This window comes from Phalacrocorax aristotelis, chromosome 17, assembly GCF_949628215.1.
Source record: "Phalacrocorax aristotelis chromosome 17, bGulAri2.1, whole genome shotgun sequence".
NCBI lineage: Eukaryota > Metazoa > Chordata > Aves > Suliformes > Phalacrocoracidae > Phalacrocorax > Phalacrocorax aristotelis.
The window spans coordinates 7,728,512-7,753,898 of NC_134292.1; the positions used below are offsets into that span (position 1 = coordinate 7,728,512).

General features: G+C 49.8%; 1 protein-coding gene across 5 annotated transcripts in view; it reads right to left on the minus strand.

The window, feature by feature from the left end:
- Positions 1 to 831: 831 nt before the first annotated feature.
- RAPGEF1 (Rap guanine nucleotide exchange factor 1) overlaps positions 832 to 25,387 on the minus strand; it is a 90,087-nt gene continuing 65,531 nt past the window's right edge. For 3 of the 5 annotated variants that reach the window (XM_075112613.1, XM_075112610.1, XM_075112612.1), the window contains 14 exons: positions 18,100 to 18,192; positions 16,367 to 16,455; positions 14,914 to 15,025; positions 13,210 to 13,285; positions 9,888 to 9,976; positions 8,450 to 8,538; positions 7,911 to 8,096; positions 7,671 to 7,755; positions 7,355 to 7,449; positions 6,762 to 6,840; positions 6,517 to 6,618; positions 5,997 to 6,094; positions 4,796 to 4,924; positions 832 to 4,192 (listed from right to left, as the gene is read on the minus strand). In XM_075112613.1, the coding sequence (XP_074968714.1) occupies positions 4,042 to 4,192; positions 4,796 to 4,924; positions 5,997 to 6,094; positions 6,517 to 6,618; positions 6,762 to 6,840; positions 7,355 to 7,449; positions 7,671 to 7,755; positions 7,911 to 8,096; positions 8,450 to 8,538; positions 9,888 to 9,976; positions 13,210 to 13,285; positions 14,914 to 15,025; positions 16,367 to 16,455; positions 18,100 to 18,192 (1,473 nt within the window). In that variant the 3' untranslated portion in view covers positions 832 to 4,041. Of the gene's footprint in view, positions 4,193 to 4,795; positions 4,925 to 5,996; positions 6,095 to 6,516; positions 6,619 to 6,761; positions 6,841 to 7,354; positions 7,450 to 7,670; positions 7,756 to 7,910; positions 8,097 to 8,449; positions 8,543 to 9,887; positions 9,977 to 13,209; positions 13,286 to 14,913; positions 15,026 to 16,366; positions 16,456 to 18,099; positions 18,193 to 19,569; positions 19,852 to 25,387 lie in introns of all 5 variants that reach the window. The other 2 variants (XM_075112614.1, XM_075112611.1) reach the window with 2 other exon arrangements.

Here is a 25,387-nt window from a genome sequence, read left to right on the forward strand (position 1 = left end):
CCAAGGACCTTCCCCCGCCCCGTGGCTTTGGTCTACCACAAAATTCAGGGTAAGTTCTTCTGTAATCGGTCAAATCAGGATTTTCTCCAAACGCTGGTGGGTGCCAGGGCTCCAGCCCAGGCAGGACCCCGGGGAAGGGGAGCCCACGCAGAGCCGTGCCAGGGATGCAGCAGCCCCGGGTCCGGGGGTGCCACTCGCGGAGCTGCTGTGGGGAAGGGGAGGACGAGCCGCTGGGTCTTCCGAAGGCTGCTCCGACAGGCGAGCGGGGACGTAAGTGCGCCCCGCGCCAGGCCCCGGCTCTGCTCACGGCCACGCTGGCGGCTGCCTGCCGGGGGCCGTGACAGACCCCGCAGCCCCCTCGCGCTGGGCCGGCCCGGTGGGATGTGGCGCCGCGGTCCAGCCCTGGCCAGCGAGCGGGCGGTATGTGCTCAGCCAGTGTCTGAGCATCCTCCTCCTGAGCTGGCCCACGGCGATTATTTCCAGAGGAATTTTGAACCCCATCCAGGACTGAAATAGTCCGGGAGCGTGCTCAGCCGCCTGGGCCGCCACAGGGACTATTTATAGCCCGTGGCCGCTGCACGGGCCGGGCACATGCCTGTCAGCGTGCGTTTTGGGGAGCGGAAACTCCCCGACATGGGGGACATCAGTGCCTGGAGGAAAGCGACAGGAGCAGATATCCCCCCCAAGCGTAGGGCTTGTACTGGGGCGAGACAATCTCACTGGGAGGTGAGGAGGAGATTTACAGGGGAAAAATAAAAGTGAAAAGGGCCAAGGGCAGAGGAGAACCCGAGGGGCACATGAGAAAACACGAGGCCACACGAGAGCCACAAGTGGATTCGATTGTCACTTTAATCCACAGACTGCTGCATGCACTGTAAACGGATCATGAGGCGGGTTCGTTATCGGTGTTTATTTGTCTTTTATATAAAAGTTACAGGTCTGAAATGTTTGCAGGAAGATGCCACTGTCGGGACTGTGTTAGTGGTGAATATATAACAGCTGGGGGTGGGGAGAGGCTGGGGAGCGGGGCACAGGGCTGGTGTCTGGGGGCATTGCTCCTCCCTGACCCGCACAGAGAGGGGATTGAGAACTCTCCGTCCCCCCAAAAAGAGCTGACAGCCTCGGGGATGCTGCCTGCAAGACACGCGAACACGCACACGGCCAGTCTTGCAAACGGCTGCTGTTCTGGGCTTCTGCTCCCCAGGGCTGCTGCTCCTGGGGGCAGGGGGGGTCTCTGGTCACCAAACCTGAAGCTGCTCTGGGCAAGGAGACCCTTCTTCAGGGTTGCTCCAGCCCTGCGAGCCTGGCCCGAGGCTGGGACACGAGCCAGGAGCTGTGGTCAGGACACCCTACTTGGCTGCGGGTGGCTGCAAAGGGGAGAAGGGGGAGAGGAAAGGCGGTGGGGTTTGGCCCCACAGCGCTGGACGAGATGCTGCGGGGGCGCAGACCTCCCATCCCCACGCCACGGGCTGAGCCTCCGGTTTTCGGGGAAGCTGGCGGAGGGGGGAGAGCGAGACGCAGCCTTTGGCACTAAGAGGGCTTGTGGTTTCGAGCATAGGGAAGAACCTGGAAGCAGCTCTGGCTCGCCAGTGAGAGACGAGGTGAGCATCCCGGCAGGGCTGAAGATGAGGTGCACCCTCCTGTTCCCCCGCAGCATCGAGCCCCAGCCACGAACGCTGCACCCCCAGAGCCGCACGGGGAAAGCGGAGCAATGGGCTGCGGTTTTAGTGCTACCACCACACACGACACTCCTAGAAACAGCCTACGCCACAGCACACCGTCCGAGGGAGGTGCTCGGGGCCGGCCAGGGGAAGCCTGTGCCAGACACAGGGAGCATTTGCCTTTTCACAGTCTCGCCACGTCAGAGTTGCTTAAAAAAAATCTTATTTACCAATGAAAATACAAGCATTATTTCCTGCGTGGAAGGCTGGGAAGCCTTTGGGGATTGCAAAGCCTCGACCAGACACAACACACGGCACCAATGCCCTTAGTGCCATGAAAATAAACGGGTTTTGAATTGATCTGGCTCGGACGCCACATTTCAGCACAGAAGATCCCCGCTCCTCCGGCTCTGGGGTTGTGCAGCACAGACAGGTGTTGGACCCCACGCTCTCCTCCCCCAGAAGATGCCTTCATGGGCGGGGGGGGGTCCCTCTGCGCTTCAGCATTTGGCTGCTGTGCGACACCTCTGCCTAAACCTTCAGGAAAGTAATGGAGCTGGGTATGACCCTACCAACGGGGCAACACCACTGTCACTCCCCCCTGCTGCCCGTCAGGCAGAGCTGCCGTCTGCAGAGACCTGGCTAAGACTTTGCAATCTCTTTGTAGAAGGAAGTGCTTGCAGCCCTGATTCACCCAGAATAAACAGTGGCTTTAGCAAACACGGAGCTGCTATTATGAAATAAGTTAAGGATGCTCTGCAAAACACCCCATCTGTACTCCTTGCGAGCCACTGCTCTAAAACCGCAGGATTTTGTTAGACAGAACTTTGTAAAAACCTGCAACCACGCGACGCGGTGCTGCAAAAGGCCTTGCAAAGGTGCTGCAACCTACAGCGTAGGCTCAAAGCCACGATCCACACTGTAAACCATTGGATGAGGACAGAGAGGAGGGATGTGAAATGGCCCGGCTGGGGCTGCACTGGTGAGGACGCACTGGGAAGGGACACGGAGAGGGGACACGAGGGCTGAATAAGGCACACCGAACAGATAGGGGTTAATGCTGCGTGTGTGGGAAATGAGACCCCTGTCGCTCTTCCATGCCGGGCTGCCCCTGCCCTGCTGGCTCCGGCACGGCGGGACTGGGACCTGCTGGGGCTCCTGCCAAAGCGTGGATCACAAACCACAGCACCAAGGGTCAGCCAGATGGGGACCCTCTGAAAACCATTTGGCAACCGAGAGAGGAGAGAGGAGTGGGGTGGAGGGGATGGGGCGGCTCGGTCGGGCACAGGGCTTCTTCCTGGTTCCCATTTCCAACCCCAGAAATGGACCCGCTGGCTCCTTTGCCCGGCTCCCGCACCTGCTCCGCAGCCAGTGCCCACACGGCTGCCCCGAGCCTTCTTTCTTCCAGCACTTGGAACAACATTGTCACTGTCTGTGAATTTTATACAGAGTTTTGCACTTTTCTTGTTTTCCTATAAACCCAGCGGTATTCAAACATGCATCAAAAAATCCTCAGTTGGTTCTAAATTCTAATATTTACAGTATCATATACTACAGCCTTTACTGTGCAAAAGCTAGTACCATCACTAACAGATACGGGTTCACAGGACAAGTGAACCACAGTACCTTGGGTAGTCGATGTTTCCAGGGTTTGGAGGGATTACTGTCGCTTAAATAACGAGATCTGAGAGGAGAAGGGGGATACGATGACTGGAGATGGCAGGTCCCTGCCCACATTTTCAGTGCCTCTTCCGTATCTACGGTCAGTGCCTTCCTCCCATGAAGAAGGCGCGAGAGATCTGGGGTAAACCGAAGACCCCTGTAAACACAAGCAGCGCTCTGAAAGCAGAGCTCCTCTGGCAGGCAGCGGGAGACTCTCACCCTCATCTCCTAGGGATGAACACGTTTTGAGGTGGCATTGCAGGGGAGACTCAAACCCTCGGCTTCCACGGCTGTTGCCTGCTGAACACCACTCCGGAGACAAGTCTGTGAGCGCTGAGCTCTTGCTGACCCTCCTTTGTGGGTGAAAACAAAAACCCAGGTATTCCCGGGTGCAGTCGGCCAGCAAACCAGGAACACGCTTGCATGGGACTCTCCTTCCACAAGACTCTCTCCCCGGGTTTAAAGCTGATTCATGGCACAGAGGGACGGGAGGAGGAGGGCGAGTGCAGCGAGCACCGGCCGATCTCTGCCCTTCGCGGCTGACACGTGCGGTCACCTCGCCTGCTGCGAGAGCGCGACATTCACACACCCAGGGATTGCTGCCAGCTGGAAGGGAGGGTGCGTCATCCAGTAACAGGTACAAACACTGAACTCCAGTCTCATAGCTGCCCTCGGTGCGTCTGCGGAGCAATTCTCCTCGCTCGCGCAACCCCTCCTCCTAGGTTTTCTCTTCTCGGTCTGTTTTCCGCCTCGTAATGTTCCGAGGTTTGATTTTGAGGGACAGTTCCCACAAGGCCTCCTCAGCCAGGTGGTCGCTGAAATCGTTGAAGAATGACACTATGTCATCATTTCTTTTGATGTCGTAATGGCTGGAAAACAACAAAGTAGGGTGGCAGTTAAACAAGGGCTACCTGGGGACCTCTCCCAACTTCAAGCCACCCCTGCCCTGCTCTAAGGGACATCCAGCGCTGTGGCATCTGCGTTACCTGAGCCAAATACTCGTGACTGTAGTGTGACACCAAAAAGGGGAAAAACCATCATGCCTAATGCTGAATTGGGGAACAAAAAAAAAGACCCTATCACACTGAAACCAGCAGTTAGATCTGCTGCCTCTGCTGCAAGAGGGCACCGAGGAAAACCCTCCCATGACCTAGAGAACATAGGAACCAACAACAGCAAAACCTGGAGGAAAAACTGTTGTCTGAAAGAGAGTGGTGGCAAAACTTTACTGCACTGGATCTCAAAATTAATACAGGAAAAATGGCTTCACAACTTTTAGTCATAGCCAGCCTAGAGAGGGAAGGAGACCATGCCCAGAGCCCTGTTGTTCCCAGGTCTCCTTACATCTCCATCACGATGCTTTGACCTTAGACACCCTCCTGCTTCCATGGGGACTCCCGTGCCCCAGCCACGACCCACCCCGAGCAGTGGTGCCCCAAAGCCAGCTCTGACGCTCCTGCTGCTGCACTTACACTTGTTGGAAGCACCTCATGCTGTCCAGGATGTTAAATTGCTGCCAGCGCTTGGAAAAGTTCACTTTGCTGTCAATGTAATCAGGGTTTCCCAGGTGAACAAAGGTCAGGTCCTGCAGAATCAGGCCTCTGAAAGAGAGAAAGCAGGCCAGGGAGTAGGCAAACAAGTACAGAGGTTAGTCACACAGGGGCAGGACGGCCAGCCAAAAGGCAGCCACAGGCAATCTAACAGCCTCCTGCTGCTGCCGCCATCAGCACTGCAACTTCAAACTAGAGGGAAATGTCCCCGCGGCAGCAGACCCAAAGGTCTTCAGAGGTGCGAGGTGCCCACGACGCACAGCTGGGAGACCTGTGAGGCGAGGCACTCATGGTCACACTAAGGGTGCTGAGGTTGCTCTTTCACCCTCCATGGAGAGAAGGACCAGGCTGGAATAAGGTTGCAATGCAAAGTGCCTGCCAGGGGTTAATCCTTCCTTCCAGTTTTATGCAGGAGGGTTTCCCTCAAGTTGAGGTTTTGCTAGCAAAGGGGTCTGCGCTCCCTTCCTCCCTCTGCCTGCCCTGCTCAGCCATGTCTCTGCACAGTCCTGCTGTGGTCCCCTGCCAGATGAGATGCCTTGTACCTATGCAACCTCCTCCTATGGAACTCTTTCCGTGGAAGAAAGCAAGACCAGAAGTTTTGCAGAGCAAACCTGGTATCTAGACCAGAAGGCCCTCATGGAGAAGGGCAGTGGCCTCAACCTTTCATTTAGAAACAGGATGAAACAGCATGTTTGACATGGCAGACTCCTCATTTATCAGCTCTTCCAGTCAGCAGAACCAGAACTGGTGCAGAGGAGCAAGCAGCAGCTTGAAGCTGTGGGATCCATTGTACCTCGTGGGATTATTTGTCTTTCTGCACACAGACCCCGAAGAAAATATAGTTCAAAAGCATCAACTAAAGATCTAGGCACTTGATCTTTCCTTTGCCATAGTCAATTCACAAAAGCCACCTTTACAAAGAGACAGCTGCCATCCTGCTCTCCTCTGCTACAGGACAAATTGCTCCAGAGAGGGTGTGTGGGTTGATGTGGCACGCTGCCATCTTATTCTAGAAGTAGGGCAAAAGGCGAGTGCTGAGCTGAGCAGAAGCTGCTGAAAAATCCTTGAAGGAACCATTTGAACCTGCAGAAGTAACGGCAGAGGGAAGAAACTACCAACTCACAGGTAAGGTATGCAGGGAGGCTCCACATCAGCCAGAGCTGCTCGGTAGGCGCGGAAGGACGAGGAGCTGTCAATCAGTGTGCAGTACTCAGCCAGGCCCTGGTAGAACACAAAGCCCATGGTGACACAACTGCTGCAAACACATTTTCTTTGTAACCAGAGAGCCACGCAGGCCAGGGAGCTAATGCCATCCTGCAAACACCTCCAACTGGTTTACTCAGCCTGACCCCGAGCATGCATACATAGAGCCTCACTGCCTTCAGCCTCAACAAGCCTTCAATTTGCAGGAAGGAGGAGGCGGCGGCGGCTGTTCTCACCCGTGACTGCACTGGCACTCCTGCAGCTGTCAGAATGCCCAGCCATGCTGCAGGCTTCCAGCACTGTGGTGTTATACGCATTGGAGAGCAGTTATCTGCCATCCCTCCACGCTGGGACGTTGCTGAGCTGTTAAAACCACCCAGCTGTTTCATACTGGAAGTTATCTTTCTCCCCTGAAGATGAGAGCCCTCGCTGCTCCTCACCTCTGATGTTTGTTTCTGCCACTCCAGCCTTCGGATGGGTGCAGAATCCAGTGCAGAAAGAATGGCCAGATAGGAATTAAAATTATTCAGCTTTCGTAAGTGCTATGAAGAGGGAGAATGTTCCAGTTACTCTAGAGATCTGAAAATCCTTCTAGCATCAAACAGCTCTACCAACCAGAAGGTCCCAATCCCCTGCTCCTTTAAGGAGCAGTGCATGTGATTCACAGCAAGAACCAAGCTGATACCTTCATAATCTTTATAAATTTAAGGAGCAGCCTCTCTCGGTCCTGGCCTTTCTCTTGTAGCATAATTATTGAACGAACCCTGGAAGAACAGACAGAAAAAAAAGATAAACCCACTTAAGCAGATCTCAGATTTCTTCTTATTTCATTTAAAAAAACTGATGACTGGTAAGTTATCATTTAAAAAACTGATAACTGGTTCTATGATTCTAAGGGTGGGCCAACATCAACTAAAAAGTTCATGATACCTCCGACTTAAATGAAGCACTCTAATTCCTAACACAGACAGAATAATTTAAAGGATGACCACAGTAACCCTTCACAGAGTGCATTTATTTGTAAGGGGAATGTTCGTTTGAAAGGCTCAATGGTACTGACAATTCCTCTGGGTTACACTGCCCTCCACAACCCTCCTGATTTTCTTTCTTGTGTGCTCTGGGGTCTTTGATGAGTGCCCTGCATCTGTTTCCTGGCCAAAAATATATGTTATCCCACTTGTAACAAGGGAACCCAACTCTGCAAGGAATATTTGGAATATTCGTGGGGCACTGGAGGTTAAGCACAGTTCAGTGCCACAGTTGTTCTGAGCTCCTTACCAGTAGGACATGTTATTAAAGTGCTCTGTGAACTGTGTCAGGTTGGGGCTTTTCTCTTCATTTTGCTCCTTTGCCCAAAGCAAAACTTCTGGGATCTGCCAAGGAAGAAGAGGAAAGGGGTGGGAAAATACCACACATTAAAATGGGATTTCTGCGTCAAGATTCCCAGTCGCAGCTCGTGTTCACAGCCACTTGCTGACATAAGTTCAACTGTCTCCTACAGTGCAACAGGTGTGCTGGCAGGGAATACCAGAGATTGCGGAGGGTATATATTCGTATCCCTCCCACCACCCTTACCCCACCCTCATCTCTGTACCTCAATTTTATAGAAGAGTTCAGCGTCTAGGAGGGTCAGCTGCTCGGCTATTTCATGACTGTGGAAATCATGCAGGGTCCCTGGCCTGTAGGAAACAATGATGAAGTATAAAGGCTCAGAAAATGTGACTTGTTTTCTTCTGTTTCTTGTATTTTGGATGAAGAAAACTCTTGTGTCCACAAGAAAGGGATGCCCTGTCTCTCAAAGGACCAAGATAAGGTTATCTGCATCTTTCCTCACCTGGCTGCCACCCCACGGGCTGAAAGAGGTTTGATGGAATTGGCGTAGCTCAGCGTTTTCTTCTGATCCACTTTATCAAGGATATTCTTGCGTAACACTCTGGCAAGGCTTAGCTCCCCATTGCAGACCAGTCGGAAGACCAGGTCCATCAGCAGCTTGAGAATTTCCTCCGTCAACTCCACTAAGCTGAGAGAAAGATGGAAAACCCCGGGTAGGCATCAGACCTACGACTCTGAGCTACAGAGTCTGTATCTGTACCGACCCTTGTTGCTTTCTCCCACAAGCAGAACCAAGTGACTGAAATTCCTCCCCTTCCCAGCTCTTCCTTTCTTATAGATTCCCCTTTTACTAGTAATTTTAAAATCACTGACAGAGACTGGACACACCGAGAACCTGCTCAACAAGAGGGTTCAGCACTCGAGGTCAGGATAGGGGATTTCAGCTGTCATCACAGATGAGGATGAAACAGCATAACTGCCAGACTTTTGTACTGCTACTGACCCCTCATCTCCCATCCCGAAATAAAGAAGACAACTCACCACAGCTCATCCACCACTCTCACCAGCACGAAGAAGGTGTTCTTACTGACTCGCTTCTTAAATGTGTCTGGGAAGTGGCAAAACTTCTCATATGTGGTTGCAAATTAAAGAATCAACTTAGTGTGGTCAGACCAGCATCAGTGCAACTAACAGCTGCCTTGAGGAACATTAGAATAGCTACTATTCTGTCTTCACTGAAACTGGTGTTCAGTTTCCAGGAGATACGGGACACCGATATAGCTCTAATTAACAGGGCATTAAGCTGCCACCGGCTGCAGGTAGCAGGGGTGTGAGGAGGTACTTACACCTCGCAGACCTGATGCTAGGAGAGCAGGTGTACCCTGAAAGTGTTCTCTCTAAGGTAGAATTTAATGATCAGCACTCCTGTACTGTGATCTTCCCCACTGGTCTGTGACATCTGGTCTCAGCAGATTCAGATGTCACCTCTACCCTCCTCACTGTCCAATTCACTGCAAGGAGAATGGTGGCAGGGGAGACAGCACAGGCTGAAAAAGCTTCTGCCAGGTGGACAAAGGGAAAAAGCTTATCAGTAAGTCAAGTATTGACAAGGGCCTGCAGGAATGGCCCAGCCAGTATTTTCACTGACAACCGCTCTGCAGTGAGATTTGCCGTGTCCCTGGCCACGCTGATCCCTGCAGGAGCGAGGGGAGCAGCAGCTCTGCTGCAGATGGCAGTGATGAGCTGCGACACAGGGCAGGGTGACGTCAGGCTCCCTTTGACGTGCGTGTACAGGACTAAAGCCCACCCGGCCTTTGCACTGCCTGAACCGAGACACTGTCCTGCTCAGCTGACAGCGAAGGGAGCCACGGGAACAGAGCCAAGGGGAAGGAACTGCAGGCAGCGTGCTCAACAAGAAGCCTTCTCCATACTCTGGCAGAAATGCTAACGCTTACCCTGCCACATAGGGGCCCTCGCCTCGTTAGCAGTTACAAGCTCAGTTCAGAACAGGGACGCCAAGAGGACATTATCCTCTTTACTGCATTTCTTGTAATAAGAGAGAGAATAGGTCTTGATGGTTTAGTCATCTCTAGTATTAAACTACACCTGCCCAAGCTGGCAATCCCCACAGCCCCTCCAGAAGGCAGCGTGATCCCCTTTCTACAAACAAGATGTCCCCAGCAAATAACCTACTACCCAGCAATGTACAGAAAACCTGAACTGCTCTTTTCCACTGCCAGGGCCCTCAGGAGACTACTCTCAGGTCCAGTACTCCTCCCAGCCTGGACCTGCCCAGCAGCATTTCCCACTTGCAGTGTGCAGAAGTGAAGGAAGACCTGCCTGGGACACCTCCAGGTCAAGCACGTTGCTGACCACGTTGTCAGCAGGCTTTTGACCAAACAACTTGCCACCAACTCCCTCCATGATGACTGCTTGGCTCTGATTCTTGGTGGGGGTGAACTGCCACTCCTGCAAAAGGATATCTGTACTGCAGCTTCTTGATGAGCTCTTCAGGGGTAATAAATGTTCTGTACGTAGTCAGAAAGGCTTCACAGTACAGCACCAAATCTACAGAGGAAGACAAGAAAGCCTCAGTCAACCCTGCTTTCAGAAAAAGGAAGCTTCTTGTAAGGTTGAATCCAGTCTTACAGGAAGAGGACATGGACACATTTTGACACGAATGGGCTTTACAGAAATGCTGTGCTATTGTTTCTGACCAGCAGATGGACCCTAACGGCACAAAAGCACAGCGAAACTGCCCTGTCCCCACTGGCCTGGCTCCCTTTGTAGCACTCAGGCTTGCTGCTTCGCTATGCGACCACCAAAAGGGGTCAGTGAAAAACACCTGTTTGTGGGACAGGAACTTTCAATAATGGGTCAAGGAAAAATGTAGTTTAGACCTTGGGGATACTTTAAAGAGAAGATCTGATGGTGAGAGGTGGGTGCCTGTTCTCTGTCTTTACTGCTTAGGCAGCCCAGAGGCCTGCAGAAAGACACGGTCACTCTTCCCTCCTGATCAGGGACACACGTATTTCGTGTGATACGGTGCTGCATACCCTCTGCCCTTGTGATGTTCCACGAGATCTGCCCCAGGACAGTGTAAATATAAGATTATTTTCAGCCAAAAGAAGAGTAAATTGCATGGCAAAAACCGAGGCTACCATGACCATGACCCTGCCACAACACAGACTCTGACGTGGTGCAGGCAGACAGCTTTTGTTTATTGATCTGCAGCAGTGGGTGCTACAGGACCCAGAATTGCAAAGGCTTTGGCCATCGTCATGGGAACAAAGGAGGGAATTTGAAAAAGCAGGAACTGCAAATAGGAAAGAAGATTTCAGGTCAGGACAGCAGTACCCTCGCAGTCCCAGACAAGGCTTGGTCACTGTGGACAGCAGTGGTCAAACTGGAAACTTATTAGCCCTGGTATAAACCCAGGCAGCGCTGCAGCAGGAGGTGCAGTGCGATGTCACCGCCCCTGCCCAGTGCGCTGCCACTGCTGGCAGGGCCTTGTTAGCACAGACGGGGAGAAGCTTCTGCCGTGCCTGCCCAGGCTAGGCTGTACACGTAAAGTTTATTTCAGCCAGGACAGGGATCACCCCACACCCATCTGCTGTAACATGCATCCATCGCGTGTGGAGGGTGGGAAAGAGCAGGGCACAGCGTGATAGTTGTGCCTCTCTACCTGTGGTGTTTCTCTTGGCAGGAGCCTCATGGAGATGCTGCTTCCTCCTGCTCTTAAATCAGAGAGCGCTGCTGCCTTTTGATTAAAGACAATCAGACATAAGCTCTAAAGCTGGAGGCTGGGTGGTCATGTCAGGGGTGAGTCCTAGGTCTCAACCAGCTGTAATCCTGCACTCACAGCAAGCGCATGTGGCTGTGAGCACTTAACTGACCATGGATTTTATTCCTGAAGACCACAAGTCTCTCTTTATCCCTTATTCCATTTAGCTCTTTTAGAAAACTCAAAGGGACAAGAGGCATCATGCAACAGGGCGTGGAGTTACGTTTATTCTGGGTTCCCATCTGCCCAAAAGGCAACGTGAGGTAATACAGCTGGTCTGCTCTGGCACTTGAAGCTGCCAAGAAATTCATCTTTAAAGGAAAGCCTCTTAACTATACCCTTCTGTGCCGTTTGGCTGATTGATTTACAAGCCCCGAATTCTTCTCATTGTAAGCTTAACTCATTAACCCTCTCAGTCACCCAAACACTGGGTTAGCATAGCACAAATTCCTCCATGCTCCGTTCAGCTCAGCGGCTTGGCAGAGCCTGTGAGGCTAAGCTCTGTGACTATTCTGAGAAACGTGCCGTGCAGAGCTCCCTCCACCCAGCCGCTCTCCCCATCCGCACTGCTGTGCGTTTAAAATCCTGCTCTAGTTTTTCCTAGTCCTGAGAGATTCTCCACATCTTTCACCTCACTGACTGCAGCACCCTCAGAGCTCTCCATTCATGAACCGGAGGTCTAGCACACATCCCTTTACCAAGCAGCTGTCTTTCAACAGGAACAGTAGGGAAGTTCTTCCCATGTCATGCTTGTTCCTGAGAACAGCAGGAGTAAATCAGAGCTCCTCTATCACAGTTTCAGCATTTTTATAAGGGGTATTTCCACCATCTCATTTAGATTATTTTTTAAAAAAATACGTATCTAGCCTTGGCGCAACCAATTGCCGCCTCCTCTCTAGTGTGTTCCTAACTTTGGTCCTTTCTGCCTAGATTCGATGCCCAGTGTAAACAGGGAAACATAGCTGTCAGGGGAACAAATTTCTTGCTAGCTGCATCATGCTGGTAGGTAACTCCAAACACCTTATGCTACAGTAAAACCCCTGCCATTTAGAAATGCACAGGAAAGATATTTCCCCTTGAGTATCAAACCTCTAAAATATGAGCGCTGAGCGGTTCAGCGGGTTAGCGCATTTTGCCTTGCAACCCAGGAGATAAGGAGATCAACTCTGGTTAAGGCCATCAGCACAAATGTGTTTGGCAGGTTTAAAATCCCTCTCTAGAAACATTGCAAAAGCTGTCTTTGCCACAGGTCTTGGGAAGGAGCTGCTTCATGTGAGTGGTGACTGGGTTTGGAGAGATAAAGTGGGGTTTTAACAACTCTAGAGCTAAGGGTTGCTAACCTCCCTTTTCCTTCCCTGTATCTCCTTTCTTGTACTGTGGATTCCCGCTCTGAACCGGTCTGGGTGGCCACCAGCACACATGCAGTACAGAGTGGGGCTAGGAAGTGACACAGTGAGTTGAAAATAAGGGGTGTCGGCAGACCAGCACCTGGACAGCTTGCCCAATGTCCATGGGTACTGCATTAGACCCAAACCAACGTCCCTCCTTGCTTTCTTTGGTGCCAACAGTCACTCCAGCAACACCTACATCACCACTGCCCTGAAGTTCAAACAGCAACCTCTGAAAACAGGATCCATGCCACAACCGGCTGATCACGCCTGCACTCGCAGAAGGCAGTGGCCTACCCCGGCAGGTACGGAGACACGAACACAGCACTGTCACCAGCTCCACTGGTGTGCCTTGCCTTCCACATCTGGGCAAGGGCTATGAGGAGTTAATACCATCCCTGCCGCTCAGTGGAACAAACAGGCGCTTATCCAGCTTACCTCCGTTTCACCAAGGATAAGCACAATCCCCCCCCCACAACTCAGAAGATCACGAATGCTGTCTCCTCCACCCTGGCCCAGCTGCCTGCGGTCGCACTGCGACTGCGCACGCTACAGAGACGCAGAAGACAAGCAGCAAAAGGCCATGCCAGGCTGTGCTCCTCAGCTCTGTTCTGGTGCATCCACTGTACCTTTCCTGTCGGTCTCTGTTGCATGCACTAACAAAATGTCTCCGGATCCACCACGAACATCTGGCCCATCATCTCCCTGCAATGATAACAGAAACACGTTAGGCATGGCCCAAGCTCCCTTCGGCCTGGTTTACCATCTCTGGGGTTCAAGCTCGGCAACAACTTGCAGAGTACGCAATGTTCCTGGCACTGCTCACAGCACAAGCTGGGACATGGTCTTCAGTGCTGGGCTAATCCTGGAATTTGAATAAAGCATCTGCTGCCCCGCATGAGGATCTGGGCTGATCCTCACTCGGGGTCTCTGACTCCTTAAGGCCAGGCTGTTAGGCTCAGTGAAAGCTGAACCTTCTGTCCACAGAAGAATGAACAGAAATGTCCCAGACTCCCAAACGCTCCCAGAAGACCATTAACAGAGCAGTAACACTCTGTGAACTGTCTAAAAGTGTGGGATCACGTACCACAGCGGCTGTGGGGTGAGAGGTCATGCATTCAACCTGCATGCTCCTGGAACATCAAAACCTAGTAAGTTAATTCCCTAATTTGGCTGGAGGTCACCTGAAGCGGTTCAACAACTGGGGGCAGAAAACAGTCCTGCTAACTGCTTGACCCCTGCCTTACTACTCTCTAAAAACATCTTTCTTCTAGCTACTGCAATTCACAACTAAAAATACACAATCAGTCACCCACTGGTTCCCATGCTGCAGGAAACAGCTTGCAGTGGCAGTTCTATACTGTTTCAAACATGTAGACCATAAAGAAAAGAAAGAAAACAAGAAGTTAAGGGTTGTCAAAGATCTGCTAGTCCCAAATGTTCAGAAATCACTGATTTTTAATTGTTTTTAAAGAAAATATTCCTGCAGAGGAGACTGGAGCCATGTCTGGCTTCCCTTAGCAATGTCTTTGTCATTTCAATATGCAAAACACTGAAAAAACCATGAATTATAGCCATGGAGCAGCTATGTCTAAGACGTGAATTTTTCAGGTGACCCTCTGGCAAGACTCATGAAATACTACTTCAGGAATGAGCAATAGCTTCTCAGTCTCTCCTGCACATCTCAGCTGACCAAAGAACACTCCTAAAGTGCCAGTAAATGATACATTCCCTCTGTTTTTCAGACTAGCCCCCTGACAGTCTGAAAGCTTCAAAAGCCTGCATATTCCCTCAAGCTGCACGTCAAAGACAGCTTGGTTCAAGAGCATAGTGAGCAAAGCTGTCTGGGAGTGCACCCAAGGCTAGAAACAAAGCCATTTCTCAAACACAGGAACGGTTACTTTGGCTGCTCTTCCACATCAGCAATACAACGACCTGCCTGGGAAATCTGCTAAACCTGCCTTCAGATTGAAAGGCCAACACTGTAAACCTGCACCTGGATTTACTGTGCTCAGGCTCTCAGGTGCTTTATTTCACACTGCAGCAGGCTAAAGAGTGGAAAAGAACAGACTGGGAAAAGGGCACAATATGAGCTGGTTTTCAGAGAGACATCTCATGTTTTGTTAAACCCTCGCTCATTGCTGATGCTCCCTGCCTGTACCAGCATCTCATACTTTCACAACAGCCTGCACACATAAAGCTGCATACGACTTCTGCTGCAACCTAGTTTTTCCTATCAAATAAAAGCCGATGCCTTGCTTGTGCACACAGAGAATCAGATTTCAATACAGCATAAACCAAAGAGTATGAAAGCAAATCCTGAATACACCTACCTCTTGCTTCAGTGTTAACCTAGCCATAATTTCACTGTGGTCGATAAGGGACAGCTCATCTACCTCTTCCTCCAACTGTGACGATTCCAAAGCATCTGGTGACTGCTGCTGCCTGTAAAAGCAAAACAAAAGTGTCATCAGTGTCATTGCCCATCCCAGGGAGGTGATGCTGGGTCCACCTGAGCTCTCAGTGTACAAACCTTCATTAAATGACAGTAAGTACACAGACAGTCTAGAGGTAAATCTTTCGCAAACAAGCCTAAGTGTCTAGCTCTAATTCTGTTGCTTTGTGCATCTCTTGAAAAGTAAAAGATGAACCTTTAGGACCTGAACACTTGTCTGCCTCCATTTCTGGCAGACAGGATTTTACTATGCCCTGCATAAGTACACGCTTCCATATCTCCTTAATCCACCGAATTTTTAGTACACACAAATCTAAGCCCTTCCTCAAATGCAGAGAGACTGAGCATACTCCACACGTGTATATCTTAGTTAGCTCGTGACCCATTGTGCTGCTACCGGGGGAGATGACTGGCTCCCTTTTTGCAGGAAGGTGGCGCAGAAAGCTCTGACCACTTTTTTGGTGTACATCCACAACTCCAGTATTCCTACCCCTAAGGCTGTACTCCTGTGCCTGGACACAAGCTCTTTGTGCCTGTTTTCAGAAAAAAAAAAGTACGCATGTTCTTTCCAGCTTTCCCCAGCCACAGGTCAAAATCCTGTGCACCAGTCAGTACCTTCAGCAGATAGTGAGCTCTGCAGAGCACTCTTGCATTGTCTCCTTCACTGCAGGGATTAAAACCCTCCAACCAACTGCAGGAAAATGGGGGAGGGAAGTCGATTGTCACACACAAAACAATGCTGCTTTCTATTTTTGCTTTAGAAATGCAATTGAAGAGCAATCTCAAGCAGCAGGGAAGCACTCACTCCTCTCCTCCTTGAAGCCCATCTGTTACAGCCCGCACCTCTTCATTTACATAGACAAATGATAGCTAAGAGCATTAGAAGGGATATAATGCCTCCTGCTTTGGGGCCTCAGCCAGCCTCTAACTAGCAGGGTTAGGAAGAAATTCCCCTCTGGAAGACTATTTCCCAACAGTGATATGGACCTTTTTTCGCACGTTTCCCTGGAAGCAGGAGGGAGCAGCCAGTGTCAGTGACAGGACTACCAATTAGATGGACCTAGGATAGCTAACACAGGCTGCATTAACCCCTACAGGATCCCTGAGTTAAGTAATGACATCTTGCCAGGGTCCTTTGTGTTCAGCAGGATCCCACCACTCACCAGTTGTACAAAACAAATGGGCTTAACGTTTAGAGAAGATCGAGAAGGTTGAGGGCAGAACTGGCAGCCCCAAGGACGGTTTGGTAGAGGGCAGGGCTAACAGGATGTTGGTGAGACTCTGTACCCTTCGAGGCTGGGAAGCAGGAGTACCAGGGGAGTCAGGCTCACCTTTCAGCACCATCTTTGCCTTCCTTCCCCATGGCACTGCTGTTCGCAGAGGAGTCTTTGGAGTGGCCGTCTTTGACAGGGGGAGATTCCTGCGAAGAGAAGGAAGTTTTTCATTAAGACATGGGGTCCTACACGACAGCTAGCCTTGCATTTACAGTCTGACTGCCTCTAAATAGCCCTTTACTGTAAATTCCTACAGAGCGGTTAAAGATTGATGCAAGTTAATGCCAAATGCCAGGAAAACACAGAAGTTAATTAGACAGGAAATTTGGGACCATCTCTGGAGACTAGTGTAATTAGTACTGTTTGCTTTTAACATTGTGAAATGATGCTGAAAGTTACAACACAAGTCAGCTGTTGCCTTGGATTTTAACCCTCTCACGACCTTTTTTTTTCCTCCAGCCCTTACTGCTGAAATACACTTGCCTTCTGCTTTAATCAAAACGGACAGAGCCAGCTCTAAGCTCTCCAGTTTCAGTGCCCCTCCTAGTCACAGCCCCTAAACCCAGCCTGCCTTAGGGGGTGGGTGCACACTGCTATTCCTACCTCCCTTCTCTCCCATCAGAAGAGGTTATGCAGTGATGCAATGTTTCTACTTCACATTTCACAGCTGTGGAAATGAAGCTAATGCAAAAAAGCAGAACCATCTGAACCTGCGGCATGGAACAGCAGGTAGAGAGCTCAAAGCAAATACCCAGCATTTTGAATTAGCCATTTAAAAAGGAGAAAAATACCCATGAATGGCAAATAGGAGTATTAATCTAACAGTGTTAGAGTTCAGAATTATTTCATGCAGACTGAAACTTGGAAATTCAACCTGCTGAACAGACTGGACTGAAACCACCTACACGCTGCCCATTCGGCCTGGAAATGCACCGGTGAGTTTAGGTTTCTTGGTGTCTGCAGAATTTTTCCAGACTATATCTGTTAAGCCCTTTGCTTCAAAGTTGAGAACCAGCTCGCAGCTGCCCAAAAGAATGGGCCTGGCTAGATGTGTCTCTTGAAGGGAAGGGATGGGAGCACTATCTCTTGGCGTATTTAACACCAGCATGGATAAAGGTCTCAGAGACATCCTGTAGGAGATGTGCCTTCCAAGATGAGGGCAGGCAAAAAGATTGCCACAGACCTCTGCTGCTGTTTCCTATGACCCAACAGGAAGACGGTACCTCCCTGCAATGGAAAACGCCCTGTCTCCTCTAGGAAATATCTCAGATAGGAGGCTTGAGTAAAGGAAGAAACAGCGTGCAATTACAATGCTAAATCAATCAATCACTTTGTATATAACCGGTGAAGGAAAAGAAAAAATTTAGAGCACAAGGCTTTCTGAATTAAAAAAGGGAAGCCAAAGCAGTTACAAGAATAGACATGGCCCCAGGACGGCGCTGGTCAGGGTGCAGCTTTCTGGAAGGGAACCTCACGCAAGCAGCTCCAAACAGACAGCGAAGCACAAACGAAACAGCATGGCAGGAAAAGCTGTCCCTACCTGCTGCCGGGGCTCGCTGCGACCCTGAAAGCACTGCCTGCTCTCCACCCAGACCGGGAGGCCACCTGAGCCTGGAAGCCAGGAGTGGGCAAGCAGAGGGACGGCCAGCAAGGGAGCCAGGGCAGCAGGATGGACACAGGAGCTTCACAGTGTGCAGAAGAGGCCGGTGCCAAGCGTGTCAGCCCTGGCGTGAAATCAGCATGCACCAGGCAGCCCCTTCCCGGAGTCTGGCCCTCTCCAGGTTACTTACTCCTTCAGAGCGAGGGAGTTCCCCGTTGCTCTGGCCAGAGGAATACAGATTGACGTATTCACCCTCACCAGCCTCCTCACTGGCGTTTTCACTCTAAGGGAGACAGGATGAAAGGAAATACATGACGGTGCCTCCCGCCAGCACTTAACGTTAGTAAGTGAATGTGCCCACCGGCTGGGAGGAGAAGCGCTCTTGGTGGCTGCTGTCACCTAACTGGGAGCCCTTCCTCTGGCTCAGCAGCCAACACGGGCCACTGCAGCTATACCTTTCTGGAGGTAATTATTTTCTGGTTCTTGAGCACTATCCTGAAGGCCCTGAGCTGCAGCAGGACAGCAGCAGGCACTGCTTTGCAAAAGCTGCCATGGACTCCACGTGGCACTGTGAAGGGGCAATATGCACGTGCGGATTTCAAGGTTACGGAAGCTGAGCATTCAAAGCTTGACACATAAGCGCCTGTCCTACCCATGCTGTAGTCCTGCTGCTGAACACAGATCAGCTCTGCAGCCTGGAGGGTATCAAATGTGTCTTCTAAACTATGCTGCAAGCACAGACTAGAGCCATCATGCCCAACTGAACCAAATCTGGGGGCTTCTGGGCTGTAACAAGGACCTAATGCAAGGAAGATGCAACAGCAAGGTCAGGTCCAAAGTGTGGAAACCTGATCATTTACTCTGCAATCTGTGTCCCTCTTGCAAACTTCATGAAGAGGCAGCACTACCATGCACTGTGCTGAAAGCTCTAACCCCATCAACTCTAGGCTCTGCGGCAAACGAAAGAGGAACTGCCTTGAAAACGAGGTATTTTAAAAAGTAGCTGTAATGCACAAACCTGCCAAGTGATCTGCAAAGCTGATCTGGGACCTTAAACTAGTAGTGCCGTATCAGTGTGGGAACTGCATTAGTCTAACTTCACACGATGCTTTGCACCAACGTGCACTGCCACCAAGCGCACAGCTGGGGCTGCTGGTAAATGCAAAGAGCAGGAGCCTGGAGAGAGCAACAGGTTTCTGCACAGGAGAGACAGAGCTGGACTGCACCCACTGCTCCTGGGCCTCAGCAGTGACTTAGGATGGAGCAGGGCAGCAATCACCAAATCCTGCCACGGCAGCAGCTGCAGGATGCAAACCACTGTCAGGAGCCTGCTTTTAGAAACCACAAACTTCACAAAACACTCCTTTACCTTCCTCACCTTTGTATTACAACTGCAGGAAGCTACAGCAGCTTCTCCTCTCCCCTTCACCAGCATTTGACATTCTGTGTTTCCCACATATGTGCTAACATTTTCTCACACCTGCTGACGTTAATTTTTTCTAGCCATCATTTTATATGAAATTACCTCTCTGCAATTCACACACACGTTTGGAAACCAGATCACATTAAGCATGTATTAATACAAGAGACATTTTCTTTAAAAAAACCCAAATAAACCCAGCCTTGCATTAAGGTGCATTAGCTCTTTGGATAGTCTCACCGAAGGCGTCTGGAGAGAATCAGTGAAAGAGGTTTCAGAAGGAAGGCAGACAGGAGCATTCCCGTTAAAGCTGCTCTCCTGAGAAGAGGAGTTTGGCACATCCACAGTGCTGGGTGACTGGCTGGCTGCGGCAGGCACAGCTAGGACAGAGCTCTGAGATGGATGGACGGGAGGAAAAGGTGGGGTGGAGCAGGAGGAGGAGGTAGAAGAGAGGAAAGGAGGTATGGAGACTTGGTTGTGAGGCACAAAGTCCTGGGAATAGGACCTAAACACAGATTTGTACTACAGGATGCACAGACGTACAACACAAAACAAGGAAGATGGGGAAAGGAAAGAGACAGACAAAAGAAAAAGTAATTAGATCGGCAGTAGTGTAGCAGTGGCAGCACAAGGCATTTCTAACACAGGCACCCCCCTCACAGAGGCAGCACCATTTATTTTACCATCCACACGCCAGAGCAGGAATTGCTTCCTGCAACACGTCAGCCAGTTTTTTCAGGGAGGCAAGTTCTTGCACAAACAGCAGCTGGGCTGCTCATCTCACAGAGGGAAAGGCGGGCATCGGTGTTTACCCACAGGTATCCAGCCTTCGCTAGGGATGGAGAAAGCCTGGATATCTCAGTACTGCTAATGACAAAGTGCAGCTTGAAAATCCCTTGAGTGGATGAAAGGATGCGAAGGCATACAGAAACCACAACTGTGAGCACGCTGGAAATATCTAGATAGAGAAAAGTACTCTGAGTGCTTATTGCTTTTCTGGGGTTTTCCACGGGATCCAAATTAAGATGCCATTTGCTCCAGCCCTGTAATTTAGCAGCTACTGTGTCAAGTCTGTTCCAGAACACACAGCTCCCAGGGAGGAGTGGCTGGATACTGTCTTCAAAGTTACACTGAAGGATAAAGGAGATTACACTGCTACTCCTTCCCATTTGAGAAACATAGGGAGCAAAAAATGATAATTGCCCTCAGGAGCAATGAATTCCTTATCAAACCGATCCTTTAATGCAGTGCCTTGAAGAGTCAGCTGAAGAGATGAAAAGACATCATCTGCGTAAAGCTTTATTTCACTATCTCTCCTAATAATCAGATTATGGTTCAGATAATATTAAACAGGGTGCAGTGGGAATATATTGTGCCAATAAAAACAAGAGCAACCCTCTATATTTTAACATCTGGAGCTAGTAAGATTTGCTGTCAGGGTAAGTCCAAAACAAAGCTGACACCCACCAAAAAAACCCAACAAACTCAACTGAAAAACAGTAATGCTAAACCTGCTGGAGAGTTTGTTTTAAAACCTGTAGAACTGAACCACTAGCGAGATCTGTGTCGTAGCCAAGTGGACCGAAGGAAGAATCACATCATCCAAAAAAAAAACCAACAAAAAAAAAAAAAGAAAACCAACCCCACGCTGAAATGAAGCCGTGGCAGCTGCGGCAGCTGCTCGTTGGAGCGACCTGCTGCAGGACGATGGTGCGTTACAGAGCTCTCAAGAAGCACAGACACAACTTGCTCAAACCAGGCTGAAAAGGCTGTGATGTAAAAAGGAAAAGGGGAAACAAAAGGCATGAATCAGAGAATTCAGGCTACATTTTCTAAGGAGAGTTGAGCGGGTGATAAAAAGCAAAGCTTAGGCTGTCACCTGAGCTGAGGCAGCAGCATCCAGTTCAGCAGGGGTATTTTTTCTCTACTGAGGAAAGATATATGAGCTTAAAAATCTAAACTAAGAACAGCCTTGGGCCAGAAGCCTGGGCAAAAAAAGCTCTTCCACTACAAAGGAAAGAAAACATAAAGGTCAATGGCTAGACTTTACCTTCTACCACCTTAATCCTAGAGCGGTTGCCCTCCGCTGTGCATGGAGTCCGGCACTGCTCTGGGTGTATTCTCGGGGCCCAAAACAAATTGCAGGGCATAATACAGAGGAGCAGAGGGAGATGCTTTAGAAAGAGTGCTTAACAGACTACTGAAAAATAATTAAAATGCAAATCCCTATCACATGCCCGTGGCTAAAAGAAGACTGGCTCTAGGGCAGGCTCCTCTCTCTTCCTGCCCGTTTCTTTCTGGATGAGCAGCTCTGGCTCCAGGGACACTGTCAGCTTTTGGTGCTGCCTCAGTAACAATGACAAGTCTAATCTCTGTATTTACTTTCTGCTTGGATAAATGCTCTACATTTATTCATTTTCACTTGCATGGCACAAAACACTAAATCCCTCGTAAGACGCCAGGCTCATGACATCATCTTGGCTCAGCAGATTCATTATGCCTGCCCCGTCTCCCTGGTATATCATGATCTCACCGGCGCTATTATGTCGACTATCGCCCCAAGTCCCAGGCTAGACCCCAAAAAAAGAACAGGAGCAAAGTGGATGGAGAACATGTACTCCTACCAACCACTGCTGCAATGGCTCAAGAAGGCACTCAACAAACTGTTGTCTCCATAACAAGCTCCTCTGCTCCAGGAAAGGAAATAATTTGCTCAAACAGAACCTATGTGCCAGCTCCCCTAGAGCTGGGCTTCCTGCACCCATGTGAGACAGGCAGCATATGCTGTCCTTCACTTTGTAGTTGATGGACATCTTCCACCAAGGAGTCCCAAGGGTTTTTGTCTCTGACCTGCCGAACCCAGAGAAAAAGCCAGGCTTTTGCAAAGCAGCAGTGGAGCTCATGCAGGGCACCAGTGAAAGGAAATCGCTGTCCTCAATCAAGTCACTCTGGGACAGGCAGCACCCTGCGAAGCTCTACGTGCTGTGTGATGGTGCTGGGAGGGTTAGTTCAGGCCAAACGCCAGCCGGGAGGCGCAGCAGCTGAGATGCTGCCTGGTACACTGCCTGCAGGCTGAGCTAGCAGCTCGCGGAGATGAATTACTGCTTCTGGGGCAGGAACATTTGCACAGCTTCTGCCTTGCATAGTTTCAGAGACGTTAATTCCAATTCAAAGGCAATTTAGACCTAAATGTAACATAACATTGCATAAATTTTAGAAGCTGGAATGCAGATACGTTACTACTGACAATCGCTATACATTCATCTCTCCTCGGCCTCATCAATATACCTTTCAAAACAATATCTTGGCATGAGATGTGTTGAAAATGCCAGTTTAAGGCCCAGGTATCCAGGCAAATGCATTAATCTTCATTATGTGATCCATGAACAATCATTTAACGACGCAGACATGCTCTCAGCATGCTGTTAACAAAGGGAACAGTGCAGAGAAGCCTTTGGTGTGCTGGCATTAATTAGCCAGGCTGCTCTCGCCTTCCAATCTTGTTGTAAAGTTGCATCTTGTAGAAAGCAAGCCAGGGAGCCCCCTCCTTCCTCCGGAGCCTGCAAGCAGCTCTGGAATTCCAGCTATGCAGCCGTGCTGGGACAAGAGCCAAGAATGAAGCATACTTTTAAAGGGGAAAAAAAACACCCTGCGGTGGAGATGATGTCCATATGGCACCCATTCCTGCTGTTCCTCAGTCCGACCCAGCCCAGACAGCAGCTGCAGCAGGAATTGCTGCAACAGCTTCCATGGGGTTTGGGTGTTGTACATCTCTTGGAAGCCCTGTCATCCCTTAAAAGACATACTTTTTTTGGGAGGGGACAGTCCATTCAACATAACTGTCACAAGCAAACTAGTCATTCTCTAGTCCTCCCCCAAGAAATCACAAACAACAGTTTATCTTGGAAACAAATCAGTGCTTGTTTTAATCTGCTTCTTAGAGGTTTCTTGCAGGGTCAGGAAGGCCTCGGCTATGGCTGTACTGACACAACCTCCTACTCCATGGCTCTGCTTTAAGTGAAGTACTTCAAAATAATCTCTGGGAAAGTTAGAAAGCAGGATGCAACCGGATCCTTTGTGACAGGATGCTCTCTTCTATGCAAACTCCGGCCATGCTGCCGGGCTCCCACCACAGGACCAGAAGATGGTCTCCCAGCATGAGTGAACCTGACCTACGACAGCAAATGGCCAGCACAGGGAGGAGAGATCCCTCTCCTCTTACCACTAAAGTGGATTTAAAAAAAAACCAACCCACCTATCTTCCACGTGGGAAGTACTTCCACAAAGCATACTCTGAGCTTGGAGCAATCTCGTCTCCTGGGAACTGCAGGAAACTAACATGCCTTGACCTGAACGTTTACCACACAGCATGACACACAGAGGTCTTCCAGAGATGGCACCTTTCAATGTTTTCAATTTCCTGCCTTTGATTTTTTGCAACCGTCAATATTTTAGAACTGCTTTCCATCATCATCATCAGTGTTACAGGATGTCCCAAAGGTCACTGACATTACAGCCATTTATGTGGATTAGATGGCAGGAGATAAGCACTCTAATAGAAAACTTATTTCAAGAGTGATGCGCCTCTACATTCAATAGGCATGGCTGACCACAAGTAACAGGGAGACAGGGTGTTTATATGCAGGGAGTCACTGGTTGTGAGGAACAGCAGCCTCCTTCCTAAATTCAAAGTTGAATTCAATTATATGGCTGTCAGAGCACCTGCAGCATCAGCAGACAGAGTCTTTACCTTTTAAGCACAGCCTTCTCGGTTACCCTACAGACTGCTTCTGCCAAATTAATCTGCAATCCTGCCAGACACTCCCAGATCAGACAGAGCATCAGATTTCCAAAACATGAAGCTATCAGAGGAAAGGATCAATCTTTTAGATCTCCTCTGCTAATGCTATTAAGAGAGCGATGTGGGCATCATGCCAGAACTGGATGCCCAAATTCTAACAGTAGAGAACTATGTTCACAAAATACTGGGTGCCGTACAAAACTGCTACACCCTCAGAATATAATTGCATAGACAACTATTGGAAAAGATTTCCTATCTCATGACACAATGCTGGGCTTCCAGGTACTTTTGCTAATGAGGAAGGAAATGCTCCTACAATGAATGGCTGGAAACACAAGCTGCCAACAGAATGGCTTCAAGCACTGCCACAGGAAAGGCAGCAACTCCTCATGCTTGAATGTTTCTCAGCAAAGGCTCTGACCTGGCTGCACAGCTGACCTCTGTGTTTTTAAGCAATGGTTAGCATAGCAGATGGATGGACAGGGCTTGCTGTTCCCTTGGGAAAGGGTCTCCCAGCTTCTGCACAAGAAAACACAAAATTCAAACTACTTCTTAAGTGAGGGGGAGTCTTGTACATCTTTGCAACAAAACAAATGGTGGGGGGGGGAAGGGGGGGGGAGGAGAAAACATTTATAAGATTTAGTAACCATGGATCATGCACCTCTCTTTTGAAACTATCAGGAGAATTCAATCTGATCCCACTTACAATGTCAACTCTTGTTTAGCTTGTAGACAATACCACCATATCTAGCAAGCAGATCTTTAAAAGGCAGAGGCTGGAGACAAAGACAAGGCTCCTAAAAAGTCGGTCACACAAAAAACATCAACTATGAACTCAAAAGGGGACCATTTAGAGAGACCTGCACAGAGACAGGTAATGCTCCAACTGCAAGAAAAATATATGAACCACTGGGTGAAGTGGTTCTCAGAAGCAGGGTTCAGTGATGCCAGCGTGCAACAGCACTGTTAATACCACCATCCAGGCCTGCCGTGGGCAGTGGAAAGGAACACAAATGCAGTAGGAACGCTAAACAGGAAAGGCAAAACAATACCTAGACCTCAGCAGCTGGTTAAATGGATGCATATCTTTTTTTGGCCTTCCTTCTGCTCCAAATTAAGGAGCCAAACCCTGCTTAGGACAGAAACGAACTCACACGCTATGATCTCCCAGTCCCAGTTTGATCCTGGCTCCCACCACTGGATCACCATATACATCAAAACAGCTCAGTCTCTGCGGAGGGCCAGAGCTGCGGTGTG